General features: G+C 40.0%; 1 protein-coding gene across 1 annotated transcript; it reads left to right on the top strand.

The window, feature by feature from the left end:
* Window positions 1-2477: 2477 nt before the first annotated feature.
* On the top strand, window positions 2478-3252 carry LOC149238420 (non-specific lipid transfer protein GPI-anchored 26-like). Its single transcript, XM_089369559.1, has 3 exons — window positions 2478-2817; window positions 2940-2987; window positions 3125-3252. The coding sequence occupies exons 1-3, from the start codon at window positions 2478-2480 to the stop codon at window positions 3250-3252; spliced, it is 516 nt and encodes a 171-aa protein (XP_089225685.1).
* The last annotated feature ends 21374 nt before the right edge of the window (window positions 3253-24626 follow it).

Raw genomic sequence — 24626 nt, 5'->3', positions numbered from 1 at the left:
GGAAGGATGCACCGGAGGAGGAGAGCTGGGAGACAGAGGATTCACTTTGGAGATGGAAGGACAAGATTGCGAGGTACGACAGGAAATTGAGAAGGAGAGCAGGAATTGTCGGGACGACAATGACTTCTGGTGGGGGAGAGTGTGACAACCTGCGGCTCTGCACGGGCGTGCGATGTGGCGACCTGCGGCTCCGCCCGGGCGCGCGCCCCTCCGACACATAAAAAGCAGCAAACCGCGAGCAACCCATGAAGTGCAATGTAAAATACGCAAAGTAATGGGGAGCTCGCTCATTTATAAGGCAACTTGCCTTATGTTCAGGCCGACCATTGGAATAAATCGTTGTTGGATGGGCCGACGATGGATTAGAATGAATGGTGGCGAGTTGTCATATTTTACAGCGTCGGCCAGGAGGAGATATGCTCACCTTAGAGGCGTATAAATTCAGACGACCTGCGATTCATTTGGGCCATCGCTCAATCGATCATACATCGCTCTCAACGCACAAGGAACAGTGCGCATTCGGGTAAAGGTGCAGTCGATCGAGGAGTTGGCGGATGAGCCCGCCGAGCCGGGCGAAGGCGAGACAGGTTCGGGTGTTGGTTACCGGTGGTGCGCTCGGTGCCGCGGACTGTAGCATTGGTAACCGGGTTGGAGTCGGGTCCGGGTCGTGCACGGTGTGCCCGCCCGCCCAACGCCGGGTCGGTGTAAACGCGGTGGCGAACTCCGAGAGTATTGACGGTAGGGCGAGGTGCGCCCGCCTGTCTAACGACGGGTTCGCACGATGATATAACATAGTGACACGGTTGTGTACCGATTTGCACTTAGTCTCGGGTTAAGGCGGAAGTAAGGCTGTGCACGGGGTGCGCCCACCCGCTTAACGCCGGATTCGTGTATTGTATTAACTAGCTGCGTATATTGGCGGTGGTGTGTCCGCCCGACGATGCAAGGGTTAAACGTTGTATATTGTACATTGGTTTCGGTGGAGTCTTGGCGGACCGCCGTGCGGTTGTGCACGGGCAGTCGCCCTCCCGATTTGTAAAACATTACAATATAATAAAAGAAGTTTATTATCATTACCATGTTGATTATTCTTGTTGGTGTATTGATTTATTATTATGCAATATTAATGGTTTCGCATGTTAATTCATAATGGTTTATGAATTGTTAAGGTGTAGTCCGCAAAGTTTATTAAAGATGAAACCTCTTAATAACTTAGGCGGTGCCGCACCCGCCCAATTAGAAAAAAAAAAATTGGGGGCGTGACACTGCAGGCCTTATGGCATCTGTGACAAAGGCCAATGCATCTGCCTTCAATTCGAGCAAATCCAGAACCATGGGATAGGGATGTTATAACAGCCAAGGCTATCCGACCTGCAGCCAGTCGACGACACCATTTCATGCCTCTTGACTGAGTGGCATCAAATGGTAACACTTTCAAGTCCAGGTAGTATTTTAGGTTACTATATGTTAACAATTCTAAGTGTTATTTGTTGTAAGTGTATGTTAACAGTTCTAAGTGTTGTTTATTGTAGGTTCACAATTATAAGTCTAAGTAGCACTTTAGGTTGTTGTAAGTTAACAATTCCAAATCCACATACCACTTTAATTAACAATTCTAAATACAGTAACACTTTAAGATTACTATCCCAACGATTACATGATGCCTAAACTTTAAAGAGAACGTCTCCACATGAAACTCGAGATCTGTAATGCATTACTCTGTCACGTACACGTATTAACAGGAGAGCCGAAATGGGAAAAACTAGACTGACACGTATTAACAGGAGAGCCGAAATGGGAAAAACTAGACTTGTGAAAACGTAAGTAGAAGTTATTTATTAGACTAACTTGACCTTCCAAAGAAACAAAAAATAAATAAAAATGAGAACGAACTGGAGCACTAAAACATGCAGGTAGCATCTTTAACTCATCTTAACATTAACCGCGAACTCTAATTAACCAATGAAACGACCTATCCTTCCACTCTCCTTGTTCAACCCAATTGTTCGATTGCATGGATAGATACCAGTCCAGTAGTGTGTTAAATAGTCCAAGTCCCTCGTACTCAAACTAACCAATGAAACGACCTATCATTCTACTCTCCTTGTTCAACTCAAATGTCCCAGTCCACTAGTGTGTTCATAGTCCAATACCGTGTTAGGTTGTATGCAATTATACAGTAAAACAGGTGTTTCACCAAAACCTACACTAGAGAAAAACTGCTTACAAGTCTTTTAGTATGGTATTTTTTGTATGGAAGTGTTAGTTGAGTATAATTTCTGTTAGATTTATTGAGTGAAACAAATGTTAATGGGAGTTTAAATATCTTCATTTATTTTTATTTATCACCGTTTATCTTTATTTATAGTTTCACAATTGTGCTTCAGATTTACATTTACATTTACATTGTGTAGAATTTTTTTTCACATATTTAAGGTTAGGTGTCTGCAGAGACTTCAATTTCAATTTCAATGGCAATGGAGCATGTTGTTGCCATAATCGCCATTTTGGTCCTGCTTATGGCTGGACCAACAAATTCGGTGCAAGTTGTCTCTTCCTCTAGTCTAGGAAAGAATTGTGTAACACAATTATTGGGCTTATATCCCTACCTTGATTTTGTTACCAATGGAAAAGTCGACAGTGTAAGCCCCCAGTGTTGCTCTGCTATTGAGGCAACAGTGAAAGCCAATGTCATGTGCCTATGCCTGCTCTTTACCAACAACAGTGAGATCGTTGGAGTTTCGATTAATCAAACAAAAGCGCTTCTCCTCCCTACGCTCTGCAAAATTGTTGTGCCGCCTGTTAGCACATGTCAGAGTAAGTTCAAACTCCTTTTCACCTGCATATTTAGAGTACAAAACAATACTATCGCTATCATTTTATCTGAAATAAAACGTGTTATATGAAACTCAATTTTTTTCAATGGCTTATTGTTATAGATGTGGCGGACGATGTCATGGGTGCACAAGTTAATGATTCTGCTCCAGGTACATTTTATATCTATGGTTTTTCATTTTATAACTTCGGTTTTTTTTTTTAACTATCGTCAAAGTGAATTTTATTTCTCTCCAATGCTTTGGTAGAATGTGTTACTACTATTACTATTGATTGTATTTGTAACCAGTTCCAAAAGGCCTTGCCAGTGGAAATCGACGACTTTCACCACGGGATATTCCTTTGTCTCCAACTCAATCAGTTACATCTGGAACTACATCAAAGACTCTTGAAGAACCTATCAAAGGGAAGAGTTGATATGTTTTAGAATCATGGAATGCAATTTTTGTGATTTGCATGTAATAAGTTATATTCTTAGCCCTTTTCATTTGGCTAAGTTTGATAACAAAATATTTGTCAAATTTTAGGTACAGGTATTAATTTAGAAGGCAGACCCCTGTTTGTGTTAAGATTTTATCCTGTTTGATAACTATATAAAAATCATTTTTTCCATCAACTACGTCCATGCTTACTGCAATGCTCTGCCTGATGCGTCGGAAAATTATAGATTTTAATTCAGAGGAATTATATATAATATGTTAACATTTTTTTATAATTATTTTGTTAAACAAAAGCAATGTGAATAATTTATTATTTATGTTTCTACGAAACTTATGGATAATAATTCAGATGGATTATATATAATATATTAATTAAAAAAAAAAAAAAAAATCTCTAAAATAAACAGTGTGAATATTTATTATTTATGTTTCTTAATCATCTTTGTTTGGATGATTGATTTTGAAAATATCCTGAAATGGAAGCAAAAAAACTACAACAGAAATCGACATGCATAAATCACAATAGCTAACATAAAAGGAACTTCTCTAAAATGACATCACATGTATCGATTGTGTTGAGAACTTTTCTAAAATGACATCACAGGTAGTTATTGTGTTGACATCTGTAGCACTGTGGAAAGCCAATGTGGCTGTTCGTCTTATAATAAAGATGAATAGAAGTAACACAGAGATTCTCCAGACATGAAGAATGAAGCATATGCAATCCCCAGAAGATGAAGAAAAAATGGCCTTTTGCGCTCTGTGGCGCCAAATGTGCTAATAATACGGAGATTCTCCAGATTGTTGGGTATTTTGTTGGGGAAAATACCAAAAACCAAATGTTCAAACACACAGAGGCAATGCTCTGTTTTACTTTACTCCAGGATCTTTTTGTGCAGAAGAAGACCAAAAAAAATTTCACTGAGAGACAGAGTATTTCACCATAAAATATTTCTATTCATTAAAAGCTAATACAAACTTCATCCTCTTTTACTGAGAGGGATTTACCAATGTAAAATCCTTTTTATATTCACTGCTGTGAAAAACAATGTAATAAAAATTACATATGCTTACTGCTGTAAAAGAAATTTACACAGACTTACAAAAACACGCTTCACCATTTTCTTTATGCACTGCTGTGCAAAACCACACATGGTTTTTCTACTCCTCAGTTTTACGATGGCCAACACTAAAACATTACAACCTGTTCATATCTTTTTACACACTGCTGTGTGTTCCACCTTTTACTGCACCCACATATTTTTATGCTGCTGTGAACACAAGTTCTTTACCTCCCGTGTGCCATACAAAAAAGTCAACAGTAAAAACATATTACATACGATTTTTGTATTTTTAATACATGCCGTAAAAGACATAGACTTCTATTAAAACGTGCCCATACCTATGTTTTAAATGCACCATACCTTTTCATGCACATACCTATGTTTTAAATGCACCATACCTTTTCATAAAAAAGAAACTTACGTGCTATATAAAAAAAAACATATATTGTAATGTGCCCATACTCATATTAAAACGGGCCACCAAAATCTTGTACCAACATTAACTCTTTCACCTACGGCGGTCAACCAAAAGTTTAATCCACGCAAGCCTTTAATGCACCTCGTATGCAGCTTTAGTTCATCAACGGTGGAGAGCGATGGAGTAAATCCGACGGAGGTCAACAATATCAGAAACCTGTTTGCTGCCCAACTTTAACGCCCGAGAAAATGACGTTGGCTGATGTCAGGTGTGAGCCACGCGTCAGCTCTAAAATTTCTCGGGTTCGATCATCGAAAAATCCCTTCTGCCTGAAATCAACCCGAGAGCTTTCCGGCGAGGTTTATTGACCGGTTTCTGGCAGCTGCATTGAAATTAGATTTCAACACTCCCCTTTAATTTCAACAGTTGGGCATTCGGTCATACCCAGACACTTTCTCAAAAATTCAAAGCTCTTCTGATCCAATGGCTTTGTCAAGATGTCTGCAACCTGTTCTTGAGTCCTGCAATGTTCTAGGACAATTTCTCCATTGTTCACCAGTTCTCTGATGTAGTGAAACCTTGTATCAATGTGTTTCGTTCTTTTATGAAACACTGAATTCTTTGACAAAGCAATAGCTGAGCTATTGTCACAAAAGATCACTGTCGCTTTTGCCTGCTCTTGGCCTAAGCTTCTCAACATTCTTCTCATCCACACTGCTTGACATGCTGCTGCTGTAGCTGCCACATATTCAGCCTCTGTTGTAGACAATGCTACAATGGACTGCTTCTTAGAAGCCCATGAAATGGCTCCTGAACCCATATGAAAAACATAACCGGAAGTGCTCTTCCGATCATCTACACTTCCAGCCCAATCGATGTCTGTGTATGCAACCAAATCTGAATGTTCTGAGGCATGATATAAAATTCCAAACATTTTGGTGCCTTTGACATACCTCAAAATCCTCTTTGCTGCTTGCCAATGTGCCTCCTTTGGCCTCTCCATGAATCTGGAAATTAAACTAACAGCATACATTAAATCAGGCCTAGTTGCTGTTAAATACATAAGGCTGCCCACAATGCTTTTATACAAGCTAGGATCAAAATCCTTGCTGCTGTCTTCTCTGCTGAGCTTTAATCCCATTACTGTGGGAGTGATGGCTGCCTTACATTCTTGCATGTTAAATCTGCCCAAAACTTGATTTACATATCTTGCTTGAGATATAAAAATTCCTTTTTCATTTTGATCTACTTCTATGCCTAAGAAGTATCTCAACAAACCCATGTCAGTCATTTCAAATTCATCCTTCATGACTGATTTAAAATTCTCAATAAGATAAATATCATTTCCAGTGAAAATAACATCATCTACATACAAGACAACAATTAAAATTTTACCATCCTTTTCCTTGATGTAGACTGTGGGTTCTCCTTCACATTTGTCAAATTCATTATCCAATAGATATGAATCTATCCGGCTGTACCATGCTCTTGGCGCTTGCTTCAGCCCATAAAGAGCTTTCTTCAATTTGTACACTTTGTGCTCTTCACCTTTCTTCTCATATCCGAGAGGCTGTTCAACATAAACCTCTTCCTTTAACACTCCATTTAGGAATGATGATTTCACATCCATTTGGTAGACTTTCCATTTGTTTTGTGCTGCTATGGACAGCACTGCTCTCACGGTTTCCATTCTTGCAACCGGGGCGAAAGTCTCCTCATAATCTCTACCATACTGCTGCTTGTACCCTTTGACAACCAGCCTTGCCTTGTGCCTTTCTATCTTGCCTTCAGCATTGCTCTTGGTCTTATAGACCCATTTCACACCAATGACTTCTTTGCCTTTTGGTAACTCAACCAAATCCCATGTTTTGTTTCTCTCTATGGCATTCATCTCCTCATCCATAGCTTCTATCCATTTCCTATCTTTAATTGCATCTTCGAAATGAATAGGATCATCAACATGACAATACAAGGCAAATAAGGAATTCATTCCTTCATCATAAATGTCACTTAGATTTCTAAATTTCTTACCTCTTTCACTTGGTGTGCAAGTGCTTGAAGATGCACTTGAATTTCCTCCTTGTGGTGTGCTTGGAGAAGCACTCTCATTTATCCTCAATGGTGTCCCTTGCTGTCCTTGTGTTGGTGCTGCTGTTTGGGGATGCATTTCAGCCACCTCCTCTTCATCTTCATCATGAGACAAACAGTTCTTGACATTCACTGTTTTCTCTATGCTTCCATCCCAAGCTTCCTCTTCAATGAATTGAACATCCCTGCTGACAAAGAACTGCTTGGTAGATGGAATGTACAGCCTGTAGGCTTTGGATTCATCACTGTATCCAATGAAGATGCATTTCTCCCCTTTGCTGTCCAACTTCCTCCTTAGCTGATCTGGAATGTGTGCATAGGCCACACATCCAAAAACTCTCAAGTGGGTGACACCTTGCTTTCTCCCACTCCATGCCTCTTCTGGCACTTTGTTCATGACTGCTTTTGTAGGACACCTGTTTAATATATAAACTGCACAATGTACAGCTTCAGCCCAATACTCATTTGGCAAATGCTTTGCCTTCAACATGCTCCTTGCCATCTCCATGATGGTTCTGTTCTTTCTTTCAGCAACTCCATTTTGCTGTGGGGTGTACCTGGCTGTAAACTGTTTATGAATTCCATTTTCTCTACAAAATCTTAGGAATTCCTTGGAGATATACTCACCTCCTCTATCAGATCTCAAAACTTTTATGTGCAGCCCACTTTGGTTCTCCACAAGTGCTTTGAAGTTTTGGAATTTCTCAAAGACTTCACTTTTGTTCTTGAGGAAATATATCCAAGTCTTTCTTGTAAAATCATCAATGAATGTCAAGAAATATAGGCTGCCAGCTAATGATGGAGCTTGCATTGCTCCACACAAATCTGAGTGGATAATCTCTAAGGGTGTCTTTGCCCTTATGCTCTTCCCTGATGGAAAACTTTCTCTATGTTGTTTTCCCAAAATGCAGCCTTCACATAGGCTGTCCGGTTTCTCTATCAATGGTAATCCTTTTACCATTCCTTTCCTACTCAACAAATTTAGACCTCCAAAATTGAGATGCCTGAATCTCAAGTGCCATAACCAGTTCTCATCCTTTGGCACGCTTTGGAAGGCCTCTTGGGTAACTGCTGCAATTTCACCTTTGTTTTTCAGATCTGCCCTTATCCTGAGCGGGAAAATCCTGTTCCTTGTCATCTGCACTTCAGCAATGCATCTCTTGCTGGGTGCTATATCCATGATGGTGCACACATCATTTTTAAAGAAAACATTGTACCCCTTATGGACAAGTTGTCCAATACTCAAGAGGTTACATCTCATTCCAGGGACATAGTATACATCTGCTATGGTTTTCTTTTCTCCTTGCTTTGTAAATATTTTTATTTCTCCTTTTCCCATAACAGAGACTTTGCTATCAGTTCCTAGAGTGACTTCAGATTTCACATTTTTATCTAGGACAGAAAAGAAGGCTATGTTCCCTGTCATATGGTTGCTGCACCCTGAGTCTAAAAACCATATGTCATCACTGTTTGTTTCAACCATGTTACATGCTAACAACACATTATTTTGACTGTTGTTTTCTCTTGTAACATTTTCATTTTGTCTACTGTTCATATCATGTTGTTTCTTTCTACAATCACTTGCATAATGTCCATACTTTTTGCAATAATAGCATTGAACATTTGATTTATCATACCTTTGTCCTTGAGCATGATACTGTCCTCCTTGTTGGCTGCTGCCTTGGCCTTGGTTCTGATTTGGATTGCTGCCTCTTCCTTGTGCATTTGATGGGCTGTTCCTTCCACCTCTGTTCTGGCTTCTGCCTCTTCCTCTCTTGTTTCCTCTGCCTTGACCTCTTCCTCTTCCAAAGGACATCTGGGTCTTGAAGGCTTGCTCTAGAGATGATTTTTCATTCCTACTCAACCTCTGCTTATGTGTTATCAGTGATGCATGTAGCTCATCAACTGAATAGCTTGAGAGATCCTTTGTCTCTTCAATGGTGGTGACTATGGCATCAAACCTTGAGGGTAAGACTCTCAATATTTTCTCCACAATCCTTCTATCTTCAATGGTTTCTCCATGAGTTCTCATTTGTGTGATTACACCAATCACATGAGTGAAGAATGAGTCAATGTTATCTGACTCCTTCATGCACAGATTCTCAAAATCCTTTCTCAGCAATTGTAGTTTTGCTGTCTTCACTCTCTCCATGCCTTGATAGGTTGTCTTAAGGGTTTCCCATGCTTCATTGGCTGTCTTAGCTGCTGCTAACCTTGGAAACATACTCTGGTCTACTGCTAGATACAACAACACACGGGCTTTTGAATCCTTCTTCCTATTACTCTTCAGCTGATCCTTCTCTCCCTGAGTTAATGCATTGAACTCAGTTTCATCTGCTGGTTCTTCAAAACCATCTTCAACTATTTCCCATAAGTCTTGGGAAGCAAGCAAGGCTTTCATAGTTATTGACCAGTAGTCATAGTTCTTCCCATTAAACTGTGGGAGCTGGGTATTAAACATACCCATACCAGTGCTTGTGCTGGCCATTCCTAGACTGTGTATTTAAAACAACTGACTGCTTCTTCAGCAACACAAAAAAAACTTTGTGAAATACCTGAGTATTCTCTTGACTGGGCCTTCACTTTGCTTGAGAAGTTTTACTGCTGCAACAGGTCCTTCTTTCAGCTTCTTTGTCACCTTCAAAGAGCCTAAGCCTGCTCTGATACCACTGTTGGGTATTTTGTTGGGGAAAATACCAAAAACCAAATGTTCAAACACACAGAGGCAATGCTCTGTTTTACTTTACTCTAGGATCTTTTTGTGCAGAGGAAGATCAAAATTTCACTGAGAGACAGAGTATTTCACCATAAAATATTTCTATTCATTAAAAGCTAATACAAACTTCATCATCTTTTACTGAGAGGGATTTACCAATGTAAAATCCTTTTTATATTCACTGCTGTGAAAAACAACTTACTGCTGTAATAAAAATAACATATGCTTACTGCTGTAAAAGAAATTTACACAGACTTACAAAAACACGCTTCACCATTTTCTTTATGCACTTCACCATTTTCTTTATGCACTGCTGTGCAAAACCACACATGGTTTTTCTACTCCTCAGTTTTACGATGGCCAACACTAAAACATTACAACCTGTTCATATCTTTTTACACGCTGCTGTGTGTTCCACCTTTTACTGCACCCACATATTTTTACGCTGCTGTGAACACAAGTTCTTTACCTCCCGTGTGCCATACAAAAAAGTCAACAGTAAAAACATATTACATACGATTTTTGTATTTTTAATACATGCCGTAAAAGACATAGACTTCTATTAAAACGTGCCCATACCTATGTTTTAAATGCACCATACCTTTTCATAAAAAAGAAACTTACGTGCTATATAAAAAACATATATTGTAATGTGCCCATACTCATATTAAAACGGGCCACCAAAATCTTGTACCAACATTAACGCTTTCACCTACGGCGGTCAACCAAAAGTTTAATCCACGCAAGCCTTTAATGCACCTCGTATGCAGCTTTAGTTCATCAATGGTGGAGAGCGATGGAGTAAATCCGACGGAGGTCAACAATATCGGAAACCTGTTTGCTGCCAAACTTTAACGCCCGAGAAAATGACGTTGGCTGATGTCAGGTGTGAGCCACGCGTCAGCTCTAAAATTTCTCGGGTTCGATCATCGGAAAATCCCTTCTGCCTGAAATCAACCCGAGAGCTTTCCGGCGAGGTTTATTGACCGGTTTCTGGCAGCTGCGTTGAAATTAGATTTCAACACTCCCCTTTAATTTTGTTTGGATGATTGATTTTGAAAATATCCTGAAATGGAAGCAAAAAAACTACAACAGAAATCGACATGCATAAATCACAATAGCTAACATAAAAGGAACTTCTCTAAAATGACATCACAGGTATCGATTGTGTTGAGAACTTTTCTAAAATGACATCACAGGTAGTTATTGTGTTGACATCTATAGCACTGTGGAAAGCCAATGTGGCTGTTCGTCTTATAATAAAGATGAATAGAAGTAACACAGAGATTCTCCAGACATGAAGAATGAAGCATATGCAATCCCCAGAAGATGAAGAAAAAATGGCCTTTTGCGCTCTGTGGCGCCAAATGTGCTAATAATACGGAGATTCTCCAGATGAGATGAATCAAACTTGCACTGAGCATAGATATGCGATCCCCAGAATATGAAGAAAAAAATTGTTTTATGCACTATCTGTCCCCAAATGTGCTTAAGCATGGTTTTATTTGCATTTATTTTTTCCGACCAATTCTTGGATATCAAGAAAATTTTAGATATCTTGCCAGCTGCATGCGTCAGTCATAACAAGTCTATCGCTAGGATTTGCATCCAAACACATCACTGCAAGTCGTGAAACTTTCTTAGCACCATCAACCGGGAAAGAATCATTGAGCCGAGGATCAATCCACGATCTCAGTCTGGCCATTCATTGCCCTAAAACCAGGATCCGCAACGATCACACTGCTGGATTTCATGTATTTGTGAAGACAACCCAAATGTGCATAATGACGAAAATACACATCAAGAGCGATCTGCATCCTGGAAAGCCATGAAGATAGCATTCTTCTTCCGCTCAGGGCTTCTCTCAAGCTTGTACCCTCCACATACTCATACACAATACAGACATTTTCCCCTGTTCACACCAACTCAGAAGATTCCAGATACTTACCCTGCTTTTGCCATAGCCCACTTGATTCTTATAGTTATGTTTGAATCATGAGGGAGAGATCGATGGACAGAGAGCAGCAGCAAGTGCCTTACACGGTGGTGCAGCTGATAGCTATGAGCCCTTACAATCCGGATCTTCACCCTCATCTATTTTGGGCTTTCACTGAAATTGGTTACTGATAAGAAGGTTCTACGAAGAAACCCAAATCAGTAGTAAGGGTTTTTATTTTTTTAAATTTTATATTGAGAATCTATCTGAATCTTTGTGGAATATCTGTCATTTTCCTAGACTGTTTTGATCTCTGTACGTCTTCCATCCCGCCTAGATAAGTATTTGTAATTTTGAAAGCACAGCCAGAACAGTATCTCTGCGGAGGAAAATAGATTTAGAGCATTCAAAAGCCTCTGTTAGAAGAGATCCTATATTCATTGAATTTGAATCTATCTCTAGAGTGGAATTTTTAGCTAATAATAGTTCATTTGCAGCAAGACCTACAAACATTCTTCGGTAGAACGTAAAAATGTTGGACTAACATCTAGTTCGTTGGGTGGCATGGAATTGACTTTCTGAACACTAACTCCTACCCCTGGAAAATGGCAAGATTCAGGATTTGTACGAGTTGAGGATGAAATTTCTTCGTATTTTAAAAGGGATGCAATTTCGTTGATTTTGCGTACTTCTGAGCATTTTGTCATTACCATCATTCCCTCTGGAACATTTAAGTACTCATACAGTTGAGATTGGTTGTATGACTTGGTTTGAGAATGTGCTAGAAATATTTATTTGTCATAATGACTTGAGATATCTGTAGATATAGCCTGTTTCTGTAAATGCGTGGCTGGGAAATATGACTTGCACATATCGTTGGGACTGAAAATGGAAGCATCTGTTGAACCCAGAGAACATTAAATGGAAGACGATGGCTCATTCTCCCTCCCAGAAAAGGAGCTAGCTTCACTCGTACGGGAGACTCCCAGAAAAGGAGCTAGCTACACTCCTACGGGAGAAATTTGACAATTCTAAAGTTGACGAGGAGTGAAAGGTCATGTCACCTTCTGCATCTCCTTCACTGCTACACCACACAGGCAAATTAGACCAGTCCTCTTCCCCAAAATGCACATAACTTTCCTGAAATGTCTCTCCTGTTTCCATGCTTTTAGGACAATGATATGACTTTGAATCTAATTATGTAGTGTCTTCTAACTCTTGTCCCTTCTCTGTTGTGCTACTTTGACAATTTTCAGAAGATTCTTCACCCATAATATTCTCAGCCACTTTTGGGAGGTTTTGTTTCACATGCACTATAGGTTTCACTTCACAGTTTGTTGCTTCCATATCCTTGTCCTCTTTAACATTGTTGCTCCTTGACATCATTTTGTCTTGAAGTTCATTGAATTGCATTGATAAGCAGAAACCCTTATCACTTCTGAAACATCTTCACCATGCACTTTTTGGGCATAAATGTTAGGACATCTTATTTTCAATGGCATATTACCACAAGAACGCTTGAGATGAGAGATACCCAGATTACGTCTAGAAAAGACACAAATTGGTGGTTTTTTTGGTGCTCTCTCCCTAGCCAGTTTCTCAACAATAGCTTTCACCTTTTTCTCAGGAAGACTAATTTGAGAGGCTTCCATCTTTATACGAAACCCTCCTCTTTCCTTTTCATGAATAGAAGATTTTGATATCAGTGGGCATGGACTATTTGCAACAAGTCCCATAATATTTCGTAAAAATGGTCATAAGATTTTGTTCAATAGCACAATGCCTGACCTGCAAAACATAAACCCCGTTTGTTAATAAAAGCTAGAGCATTAAAAAGCACATTTTCCTTCACAGTGAAGCAACATATAAGCCCTCAAAATTGAAAATATCCATGTTCACAAGTAGTGGAAACACTGAAGTGTAAGGAATAAGTTGAAATTCAGTCCAATCATTCTTGGGAGGGCCATCATAATAGCATTTTTATCAACCAATGAACTATAATACTGTGATAGAGGACTTAATAAGTATGGAGTAAACTTGCACAACGACAACTCACAAGCAAGAGAGCCAACCATTCAGAGCACAGACAATTACAACCATGACATGAATCTGCACAATGAGAACACAATGTCTTAAGAGCACTTTTTCGCAATTCAAGTTATATGATAGGAATAAAATTATAAAAGAAATGTACAAGATTGAAAAATACAAGCTCTCACCATTACATTTTGTTGCTTCCATATCCTTGTCCTCTTTAACATTGTTCCATCTCCTTGACATCGTTTTGTCTTGATGTTCTTTGAAGTACATTGATAAGCATAAACCTTTATCACTTCCGAAACATCTTCACCTTGCACTTTCTGGGCAGAAATGTTAGGACGTCTTATTTTCAATGGCATATTACCACAAGAACTCTTGAGATGAGAGATACCCAGATTACGTCCAAAAAAGATACAAATTGGTGGATTTTTTTGTGCCCTGTCCCTAGCAAGTTTCTCAACAATAACTTTCACCTTATTCTCAGGAAGACTAATTTGAGAGGGTTCCATATTTATATGAAACCCCCCTCTTTCTTTTTCATGAATAGAAGATTTTGATATCATTGGGCATGGACTATTTGCAACAAGTCCCATCGTAAGTCGTCAAAATGGTCATAAGATTTTGTTCAAGAGCACAATCCCTGACCTGCAAAACATAAACTCCGTTTGTTAATAAAATCTAGAGCATTAAAAATCACATTTTCCTCGACAATGAAGCAACATATAAACCCTCAAAATTGAAAATATCCATGTTCACAAGTAGTGGAAACACTGAAGTGTAAGGAATACGTTGAAATTCAGTACATCATCCTTGGGAGGGCCATCATAATAGCATTTTTATCAACCAATGAACTATAATGCTGTGATAGATGACTTAATAAGTATGGAGTAAACTTGCACGACGACAACTCACAAGCAGGAGAGCCAATCCTTCAGAGCACATACAATTACAACCTTGACATGAACCTGCACAATGAGAACACAATGTCTTAAGAGAACTTTTTCACAATTCAAGTTATATGATGGGAATAAAATTATAAAAGAAATGTACAAGATTGAAACATACAAGCTCTCACCATTACATTTTGTTGGTTCCATATCCTTGTCCTCTTTAACATTGTTCGAGCGCCTTGACATCGTTTTGTCTTGATGTTTTTTGAAGTATATTGATAAGCATAAACCTTTATCACTTCCGAAACATCTTCACCTTGCACTTTCTGGGAAGAAATGTTAGGATGTCTTATTTTCAATGGCATATTACCACAAGAACGCTTGAGATGAGAGATACCCATATTACGTCCTGAAATAGATATGAATTGGTGGTTCTTTTAGTGACCTATCCCTAGCCAGTTTCTCAACAATAGCTTTCACTTTTTTCTCAGGAAGACTTATGTGAGAAGCTTCCATCTTTATATGAAACACTCCTCTTCCTTTTCTGTGAATAGAAGATTTTGATATTGTTGGGCATGGATTATTTGTTGCAACAAGTCCCATCATAAGTCGTCAAAATGGTCATAGATTTTGGGTATACTATGCCCACATGAAATTATAGAAAACCAGAATACATGTTGTTAAATTTGAAAGGAGTGTGCTTGGTTTTTCAATCCACCTTAAATATCACCTAGTAGACTTACCACTCTTTCACAGTCTTTTGACTACTATACACATCCAAACTAAAAAATGTTTAATAATTTAATTAATCATGTAGCTCGAAGCTATTTATAACCATTCCTCCATTATACAAAAATAAAATTCATCTAGTATATATGTCTAACATCATCTTGAAGCTACCTACAACCAGTCTTCATTTATGCAAAAAGAAAATCCCTCTTATATGTACATCTATAATCTATATCAAGAAAAAAAAAATATGAAATTTCATGAAATTGAACTCCGCACCATTAAAAAATTCATATAGACTAAAAACCCAATAGGGTGAGATGTTTTCTTTCTATAGTTCATATGTTCTTTTATTAAGCTCCCTCGGGATGTTGGACTCTTGGATATATTGAGGCATGCCCTCCACACAAGTTTTCTTGAGGGATTGATTAATTGAAAATTTTGAATCTCCCATCACCTGAAGCTTTCACACATGTTTTTCTAAGGCTACCTCAAGAAAAGTGGACAAGGTCGTGAATTTGTCCCTATTTTTTGAGCCTCTTCTTTGCCATATCTAATATGAATAAAAAGTTTTTGGGGAAAAAGAAGCACAATGCCTACCAATGGAAACTTTCATATTGCTTCGCTAACTTGTCCACCAACCATTCTTTCAAATAATCTTCCAATGTACCCTTTGACCAAGAGGACTTTTGATGTCAATTTGGCTTCACTATACATAAGTCTTGCACTATATAGGTGCAATAATGAAAATGTGAAAAAATGACTCTAGATTTATTTTGCACAACTAGTATCTATTTCAACTAAACCATCCTCATGTTAGCTCATTATCCCAAGTCAAAACAAAATACCCAAATCCAACCATAGAGCAATTTTACTTTTCAAAGGGGCATTAACATTAACAAATCTTATTTTGACATTTTTTTTAAGCTCCTTGAAATTTTGAATACTGAAGCATGTATTCCAATTTTTTTTCTTAAAGATCTGCTCAATGACCAGGTTTGAATCTCCTGTCACCTGAAGCTTTCACACACCATCCAAGATGGAATTCAACAAGACTAATATCTCTCCCTTCTAAAGAATGATATTAGTCCACTCAGAGACTTTAACTTCAACCTTTTTAAACAACCACAAACAATCTAGAGATATTCAATTAGTCTAAAAACCATCCCCAATATTTTTCTTTCAAAAGGGAAAAGCACATTTCCAACCTAATTAGGGAGGAATTAGAAAGACAAAGAGGTAGGGGGCATGGTTTTCAAACATTCATTTGCAAACACTTGCCTTTGAAATAAAAATCCATCAGGGTTTTAAGGGAGATAAGGTTCCTTAAAGGCCCTTGAGCAAGGAAAAACACATATGAGAAATAATTTATTAGGTTGATACCTCCGCTCCCCTTAGAACTAGTATCTCCTTTACATCACTGGTCAACTTACTCATGATCTAGAGATCAAAGATAAGCTCAAAACATGAAAGTGCTCGGAATCTCCCGAAACTGGTGTGGAATCGTAGTGTTCATCATCTTGATTCCAATGGTTGAATCACTTCAAAAGTTATCACGTTCTTAAATTTTGGCCCAATAGCTAAAAAGTAACAACGGGGTTGACTGGGTTGTTGACTGGGCAGACCATACATCTGATGACATGGTGACATCAGCATGCTGACTGGGTGTACGACAGACAGGAGGACCAATCCCGGCTTGACATATGTTATTTTCATACTAGGCCACGTGGCATAATGTCATTAGCCGGTTTGGTTGCACGATGTGGTCCAATTATCAAGGTCCATGTCGCCCAAGGAGACAGTGGCACGTGGCCCAATACTGTTGGATTTTTTTTTTTTTATAAGGGCTGAAGGGCGTAAAGGGGTTCGAACCCTAGACCTCTTGCAAACCAACCTACAACCTTACAGCTATGCCACCGCATTAGTTCTTATTATACATGGGCACAAGTTATATTTATTATGACATGGTTTCGACGTTTTGGGGAGGGGTTGGAGCACATGGCCCCAACCCTGGTCACGTGATAGACCATAAGACCAACTACGAACACAAACAAGGGCTCTAGCGGCACGAGCGGGCAGTTAGCCCTGGCCCCCATATACATTAACACCCACGAGACAACCCGGTGGAGGCTATGGCAGAGGGCATGGGTGAAGAGGCCCTGACCATCGGTTCTCGGCAGTATATATGTGACCATTACCCTGGATTCCGGCAGAGGGGGCGGGAAGTTTGTCATGCCCCTAATCCTATCAGTGCAGTGGGACAAGAACCTTCAGAGCAGGGAGCTAAGCTGACGGGGGTGGGCAGTTAGCGTCCACGACACGGTGTAATATGACCCCATTTTAGCGCTTAAGGAGGTTATTGACAGGATTAAAGAGGCCAAAATTTGCACCTTTTGCGGCAAGAATCTCGTCATTCCCAGCTAAAATTGTCACTCATCGAACTGTGTAAAGGCGGAATTCGTAGAACAATTAGAAGGTTTTATCAATTTTCAAGGCAAATATTAGACCTTGGTTCCAAGAGCCATATCTTGCTCAGTTTGTAACCTTTTGGAGCTTAAGAAGAGCCTAGAAAGGGGATTTTGAGTGTCCTAAACTCTATGGCAGCCTCGGATTTCTGATTTGAGTATTGTATGATGTGTTCATTTCTGGTAGCATCAGATGTGCTCTAAGCCTCAAAATTGGCAAGGAGGCTTAGACACATGTATTCCAGAATATCCAGAAATCATTTTGGGAAATTCCACCCGAAGACAATTTTATTAAAATAATTATTTATTTTTAATGGGTGCCTAAGTCTAAGCTTAGGAAATTAAAATAATTAAAGGGTGTTAATTAAAATAGGAGTGAAACCTCTAGAAGAAGATGAGGATCAAGACAAAATGATCTAAGTCATTAATTAGAATCTAATCTGGGTCATTGGTTCTCAAAGAGAATATTATAAGAGAAGGCTTGATGGGCATTTGGAAAATATATCAGAGAGAGATCAAGATCCGAATTGGATCCATAGAATACTATCAAAGAACCATGACTGTATCAGGTCGGAACAAATCTCTAAAGAATCCAAAACAGCGATAAAAAACACCCTTGAACTAGTGGCAATGGCAGCCAGCGTGGAACGACGAGGACCTCGGTCAAAGCGCACTGACCGAGGCCCATGGAAACTACACAGGAGGTCAAAGTAGCCCCTGGGAGCCTCGGATCGGGAAAATAAGGTGATTTTTTATGCGGGATTACTGGGCGAACAAGGCCATGAAGGAGTAGACCCAATCACATGAACGCATGGTGAGTCGGAGAACCACGGGCGGAAAAGCGAAAGGTGCTAAAGTACAAAGATGGCACCCGCACTTTGCAAAACTAGCGGTATTGATCGAGGTGCCCTCAAACGATAAAAGGTTTTGGACGAGAGGGGAGTGATTCCATTCATCGATCGACGCATGGCAAGCGGAGGTGAGAGAAAACCGCTGTTGATCGCGCGCTATCGGTCGAGCAAGTCAACTGCGCGAAACGTGCGTATGACGTTGGATCTAGAGGCCCCAGATCGGACGGCTGAGATCACGCCTGATGGAGGAAGCAGAATCGACAAGGGAATATGCCGCGTTTTAGATGGATTTGGAATCTGTTTGACCGCCACGGTGGAGGAAAGACTTCATCCATTACGTAACTGAAGAAACGAACCGACGAAGCATGATGGCGCCGTTTAGAGGAGGACATGTGGCCACTCCCTGAGCGCTGATGATGACGCTGAATAGGGAACTCCAAGCGTAGCTGCAGATGGTGAATCGACAGAGGTGAAAGAGGAACCGAACAGGCATTGGAATGAATGGCTAAAAGCCATGAATAGAGACAGAATACGCAGTTAGAGTCAGTCAGAGTGAACCCCGAGAGGAGGACTGAACACTAAGAGACAGAAACCAGAGAAGAAGGCAGTAAATCAAAGCAGCAGAAAGCAGAGGGTCGAGCTGACCAAAGGCAGCATCGAGCACCGGAGAGCTTGAGAGATTCAAGCCATCCCATAGAGGAATCTATCCGGACTTAGCACCACATTTGGCTCTTTCCACTATAGACCAGAACGTCACAGAACTGGTAGGAAGAAGAAGAGTTTGTGCACTCCAGTGGCTTGGGGAATCCAAGAATCACCCTGCCAAGCAAAACCTGCTTCAGGAGAACTCGCATTGAGTCCCTGTATTGGAATTCTCTGTTTAAGGACACAATAAAACAAGGCTACCATTGAGAGCTGGACCGGAGATGTAGCCCTGGAGAATAGGGTGAACTCCTTATTAAATTTCTTGTGTCTTTGTGTTTGCTTACTGCATTTATCTGTTGTCTTTCCATTTAATTGTCTGTGTATTGAGAATCTGATCGATCCGTTGTTTCAATAACGCAGAACACACACCAACACATGAGTCTGTAATACCTTTAAACAATAAATCTTTAACTGATGTCACTCATAGGCTGAATATCAGATCAGATCAAGAGATCGAATTTCTCAGAAAGGGCAGTGCAGCGGTTGTTAGAGAAGAGATCAAAGTGATTTATTGCAGTGAGGGGCAGGGATAGTTTCCGGGGGAAGATTTCCGAATCCGAGAATACATTGCAGAGGAGGCAGAGAGAGATCCATAAGAGGCAATGCAAAGCCTGAGAGGAGATCCGCATTTCCTGGAGAAGTCGAATTTCAAAGCCAAAACCTAGGGTGTGAGACCGGGATAGCAGGAGTCGAATTTCTAGAGGAAAATCGATCAGCCAAAGGACTGATGCAGTCCCCAGAAGCTGTGACGCAGAGCAGTGCAATGATTGCGCAAAAACTATGTAGAGGAAGCTAGGGGTTAATCATTCAATGGCTAGATCGATCATGGATCGCTAGTGATAGTGTGAGCTATATCTCACTTATCTCTCTGCCAGTCAGATTTTCTGTATTGGATAGCTAGAAAGGCATCCAAATATTATATTCACAAACTATTACATAATAATACAAACCCTCAACTGTTGCACAGGTTTTCCCCCATTGGGTTTTTCCGAGAACATTTTTTCAAAAATAACGGTGTCATGTGTTGTGTTTCTTTCTTGTTAAGTTTCTCGTTTCTGCATTTTATTTAAATGGTGAAGGCTGCAATGTATTAGTTTCGGTGTTCACTGAAGGAAACAATAAATAATTTTGTTCAGTAATTAACAAATAGAAGAAACATAATCGGTTGTTGCAGTAGATATTTGTGCATCCAAATTTTCACATGGTATCAGGGGACAAGTGAAGCAAGGGAGCAGAACAGAAGATCCAATGTTGAAGAGGAGGAAGTAAATCGAAGTGTTGCATAGGCAGTAGATCGAATCCCGAGAGGGATTGCGTAATCAAAGCTAGGAGGGCAAGACTTTCGTGGAAGATCTCTCTATGAGTGAGTGAAGGAGAGGTAAGATTTCCAGATCGAGATTTGTTAGTGGCAGAGGGAGCAGCGCAAGAAAAGCTTCAACACATAGTAGTTTCTGGGGAGACGCAATTTTCTGCAGCAGTTGTTGGGGCAGAAAAATGTCAGAAGAATGAAGGAGACACTTGAGGGAATTTCTTCCTCAGAGAATTCCTAGCCAAGGATGTCGATTTCTCAAGTGTTGAGCAGCATCAGAGAGGAGCAGATCTATTAACTTCAGCATGAAGTGTGTAGGCCAGCCTAGTAGCTGTGTAGAGGAGAGAGGAGGCAGTATGACATTTTTTTTTGCAGAGATCGCAGATCATGGGTTGTGAGATCAAGATCAGTTGGATGGCGCATCCACCTATGTGATCTAGAAGGCAAGGATCTCATGCCTTCTCGATGATTAGAATCTCAAAACCTTAGTCGACAGTGTGGTATTTGTACCCACGGGTCTAGATCTGCTCAAGAAGTACAAGGGTGAGATGGCAAAGGCCAAGCGATTGATCCTCGACAAAGTGAGAGATCACGTAGCGTGTCATATTGTCGGCAAGGATATTGCCCGATAGATGTGGGATGCCTTGGCTACGTTGTATCAGGGATTGTTCGAGCATCGAAAGATGTAATTGGAGGAGAAGATGAGATAAGCTAGGATGGAGAAAGGGGAACACATTGATTCATTCCTATCAAAGCTTTAGGAAGTCCGACATCAGTTGGGAGCTGTAGGATCAACACCTCAACCTACAGAGATGGTGAGGTTGACCCTAAATTCAGTCTTAGAGGAAAGACAAGTGTTTTTCCATAGTGTCCTGGGCAGAGAGAAATTTCCAGATTGGGAATGAATGTGGGTCGCTCTTCAGCAGGAAGAGATGAGTCGAGACTTAGTCAAGTGCAAACTTGATGGTGGTAGAAACAATGGGACGAAGCCCAAGGAGGAGGAAGAGAATGCATCCCTTGCATCTAAGGGGTAGCAAGAGCAGCGGAGAAAGAAGAAGGATGTATCAAAGATCAAATGTTTCAGGTGTGGTAAACTTGGTCACTATGTTATGTAGTGTCCTCTCAAGAAGAAGGATAAAGACAATAAGCATGATCTGAAGGCTACATCCGCAAATATCGAGGAGGAGTTGTTTTCCATGATTGCCCAGATATCTCTAGGGGAGAGGTGGGGTGATCTGGTAGTGTAGTTCGCAAGAACTGCAGATGGGCAGGATCCTTGAGGAGTCTGCCTCTTGGATCAATACCTTTCTACGGGAGACCATATTAGAAGTAGCAGGATGGATCGAGTCACTTGATGCAAAGGAGTGTTGGAGTGACAGTTGCAATGGCTAAGAGCACCAGAATCATAGCAGGGTAGAGCTAGAGTTGGCAGCAATCCAGTTGGCATAGAGCAAAGTTAGCAGCGGTGCAGTGGCTTCATTGACAACGCAAAGACTAGTAGCAATCAGAATTCCAGTAGCAGATACATCATAATGAACACTTGTTCAATAATTTTGGATGCTTTTCCATTGTTGATGCAGTAGAAACAACAGTTGGAGAAGGTTGTAGTGCAGATGCAGCATTGGCAGTGGCAGAGCCATTAGCAACACATATGCAACATTTACAAGGGTTGTAGTACAGATGCAGTGTTGGTAGTAGTAGGGTCAGCAGCAGCACAGATGCAACATTTGCGCAATAGTTGGCGGGCAGTAATGTCAAACATCAGTGATGCAAAGAGAGATGTTACAGAGTCAGGGTGATTCTTCAGCAAGTTACATTACTAGAGCACATTCCTCGCTAAGAGGGAGTGTTGATTTCCAATAGCATCGGATGTGGTCTAAGATTCAAAATTTGTCGGGAGGCTAGAAGACAACTTTATTAAAATAATTAATTATTTCTAATGGGTGCCTAAGCCTAAACTTAGGAAATTAAAATAATTAAAGGGTATTAATTAAACTGGAGGTGAAACTTCTAGAAGAAGACGAGGATTAAGCCATTGATTAGAATCTAATCTATTTCTAGATATTTTTGCATGAAGCATCAATAATAATGAATTAAAGACATTGATAAAACACATGCATTAAGGATTGGATGAAGCTGCAACCATATGGGTGGTACAAATTGATTAGGGATGCAATAAGGATTGGATGAAGTTGCGACAATATGGGCAATACAAATTAATGAGGGATGTTCCACCCATCTTTAGTTGATCGATAAGCCAAAATCTCTTTACCCAGACACTCCGAAGCATTGGTTTTGATTTCATAGAAGCACTTTCCTCATGCTTTCTTGTTCTTAGTTTTGCAGATTTCACTTCCGAGTGATAGATGGTGGAAATCACAGATGCAACCCCATCTTAGTAGATCTACCTGTGTTGCCGCAACTTGAAGCTCCTTCCTTTTCTCAAGTATTTATGCACTTACCACTAATCTCTCCTAGCCTCATAGCATGCAGAAAACATTCCACTAATAGTTATTTATTTCTCAGGACTTGTTCCCCCATTAAGTTGTATCCTCTCTGTGCTAGGTGACCCCTTAAAATCTATTATTTGTCCCAAATCTGAATTTCTAATTAAAGAATCAAAATTCTTGGACTTTCAATTTGTCTTTCACAATTTTCCATTTTTCAAGCGACGTCTTCTTTTATAAAATCACAATATATACTCATTAACGTCACTTATCAATTTGTATATGTTTATTTATTATTATTTTTTTGTTTATCAAGTTGTCTAAGTTCGTTAGAGATTACATTAGGCTTCACCTATGGCTTAAGAAATTGTGACCCAAGGGCATCTAAGCTGTCAAAATCACTCGGGGATCGCACCCAGCCTGGGCCACACCAACCCTTAACATGATTGGATTTTTTCCCACAGAGTTTCGAACTAGTGACCTTCACAACACAAAGTGACTTACTAGTACCAATACACTGTTGGAAATAATACTGAGAGTCGGGGGGTGGTGAATCAGTATTATCAGATGAATAAAACTTTTTCATTTCCATACTTAGGTACATATACGCTACTTCATCCAAGGGAACCCGCGTGTATACGGAGCTATGTCTAAAGCAACTAGCGTATATCCAAAATACTTATGATTTAGTTAATCATTAAATGTTGATCTTTAGTTAGTGCATCAAATCTTCATTAACCATATGAACAGTAAGCAGGTGCAGTAAAAACAGAACAGATCATCAAACACAAGAAGCACACATGAACACCATGATATAAGGTGGAAACCCAATGTGGGTGAAAACCACCTGCTGCAATTCGTTTCTATCTTCCTTTATTAAGAAACTTCTTTTACAATGTACTGGTGCAGTCCTTTACCAGCACGCAGGCTACAACCTGCAGAAGGCTACAACCTTCTCTTGTTCTCCAGACTCTCCTGGAAGGGAGCTCCAACCCCCTTTGCTCTTGTACTAGCTAAGATACTAGTACGTAGGCGCCGGCCTACAATCTTCTCTCCTCCAGGTACCACGTTTCATAAATTTTCAGACTGGATACTCCTGAAGCACAACACATAATCTGAAGGCCACGTTTCATCAAATTTTCATACTGGACCCATAAATATCATTGAAGCACAAAACAGTCAATACTAGCATCATCAATTTCTGAATCACTGAAACACTGAAACCCTGTCAATAACACAGTCACCAGAACACAGAGCAGATAACAGAACTCTGCCATAACCATCAAATCCATCTGCAACTTCAAATATTATCCTTCATAATGTATACGCTACTATAATGAATCAAACCCGCGTACATACGCGCTTTTGCCAAAGACAACCCGCGTACAGATCTAAAAATAATTTCTCATAACTTGCAGCTGTACCAGACATCAGTCATACTCATAACACTTACAGAACAATACATGCGTCAGTATGTAGATCTAGAATAAGCATCATAAAGATAGTTCATTTCAAACCATTTGATCCCGATCTCTCCTTAGATCTTGTTCTCCATCAACCGGTGAGATCCCTCCTTAGCTCAGATCAAGCAATGCATCATCAACCCATAACCTGCATCCTGGATCTCATACTTCTTCAGATATTCAAGACTTTTCGGATACCCTTGCCTAATGATCTTCTTCTCCTTTTATAG

Source organism: Pinus tabuliformis, chromosome 8, assembly GCF_031772625.1.
Source record: "Pinus tabuliformis cultivar Carrire ecotype Pingquan chromosome 8, CPIR1, whole genome shotgun sequence".
In the NCBI taxonomy this organism is placed as follows: Eukaryota; Viridiplantae; Streptophyta; class Pinopsida; order Pinales; family Pinaceae; genus Pinus; species Pinus tabuliformis.
The sequence above is the reverse complement of the archived record's forward strand: the minus strand, read 5'-3'. Positions and strand labels throughout refer to the sequence as shown.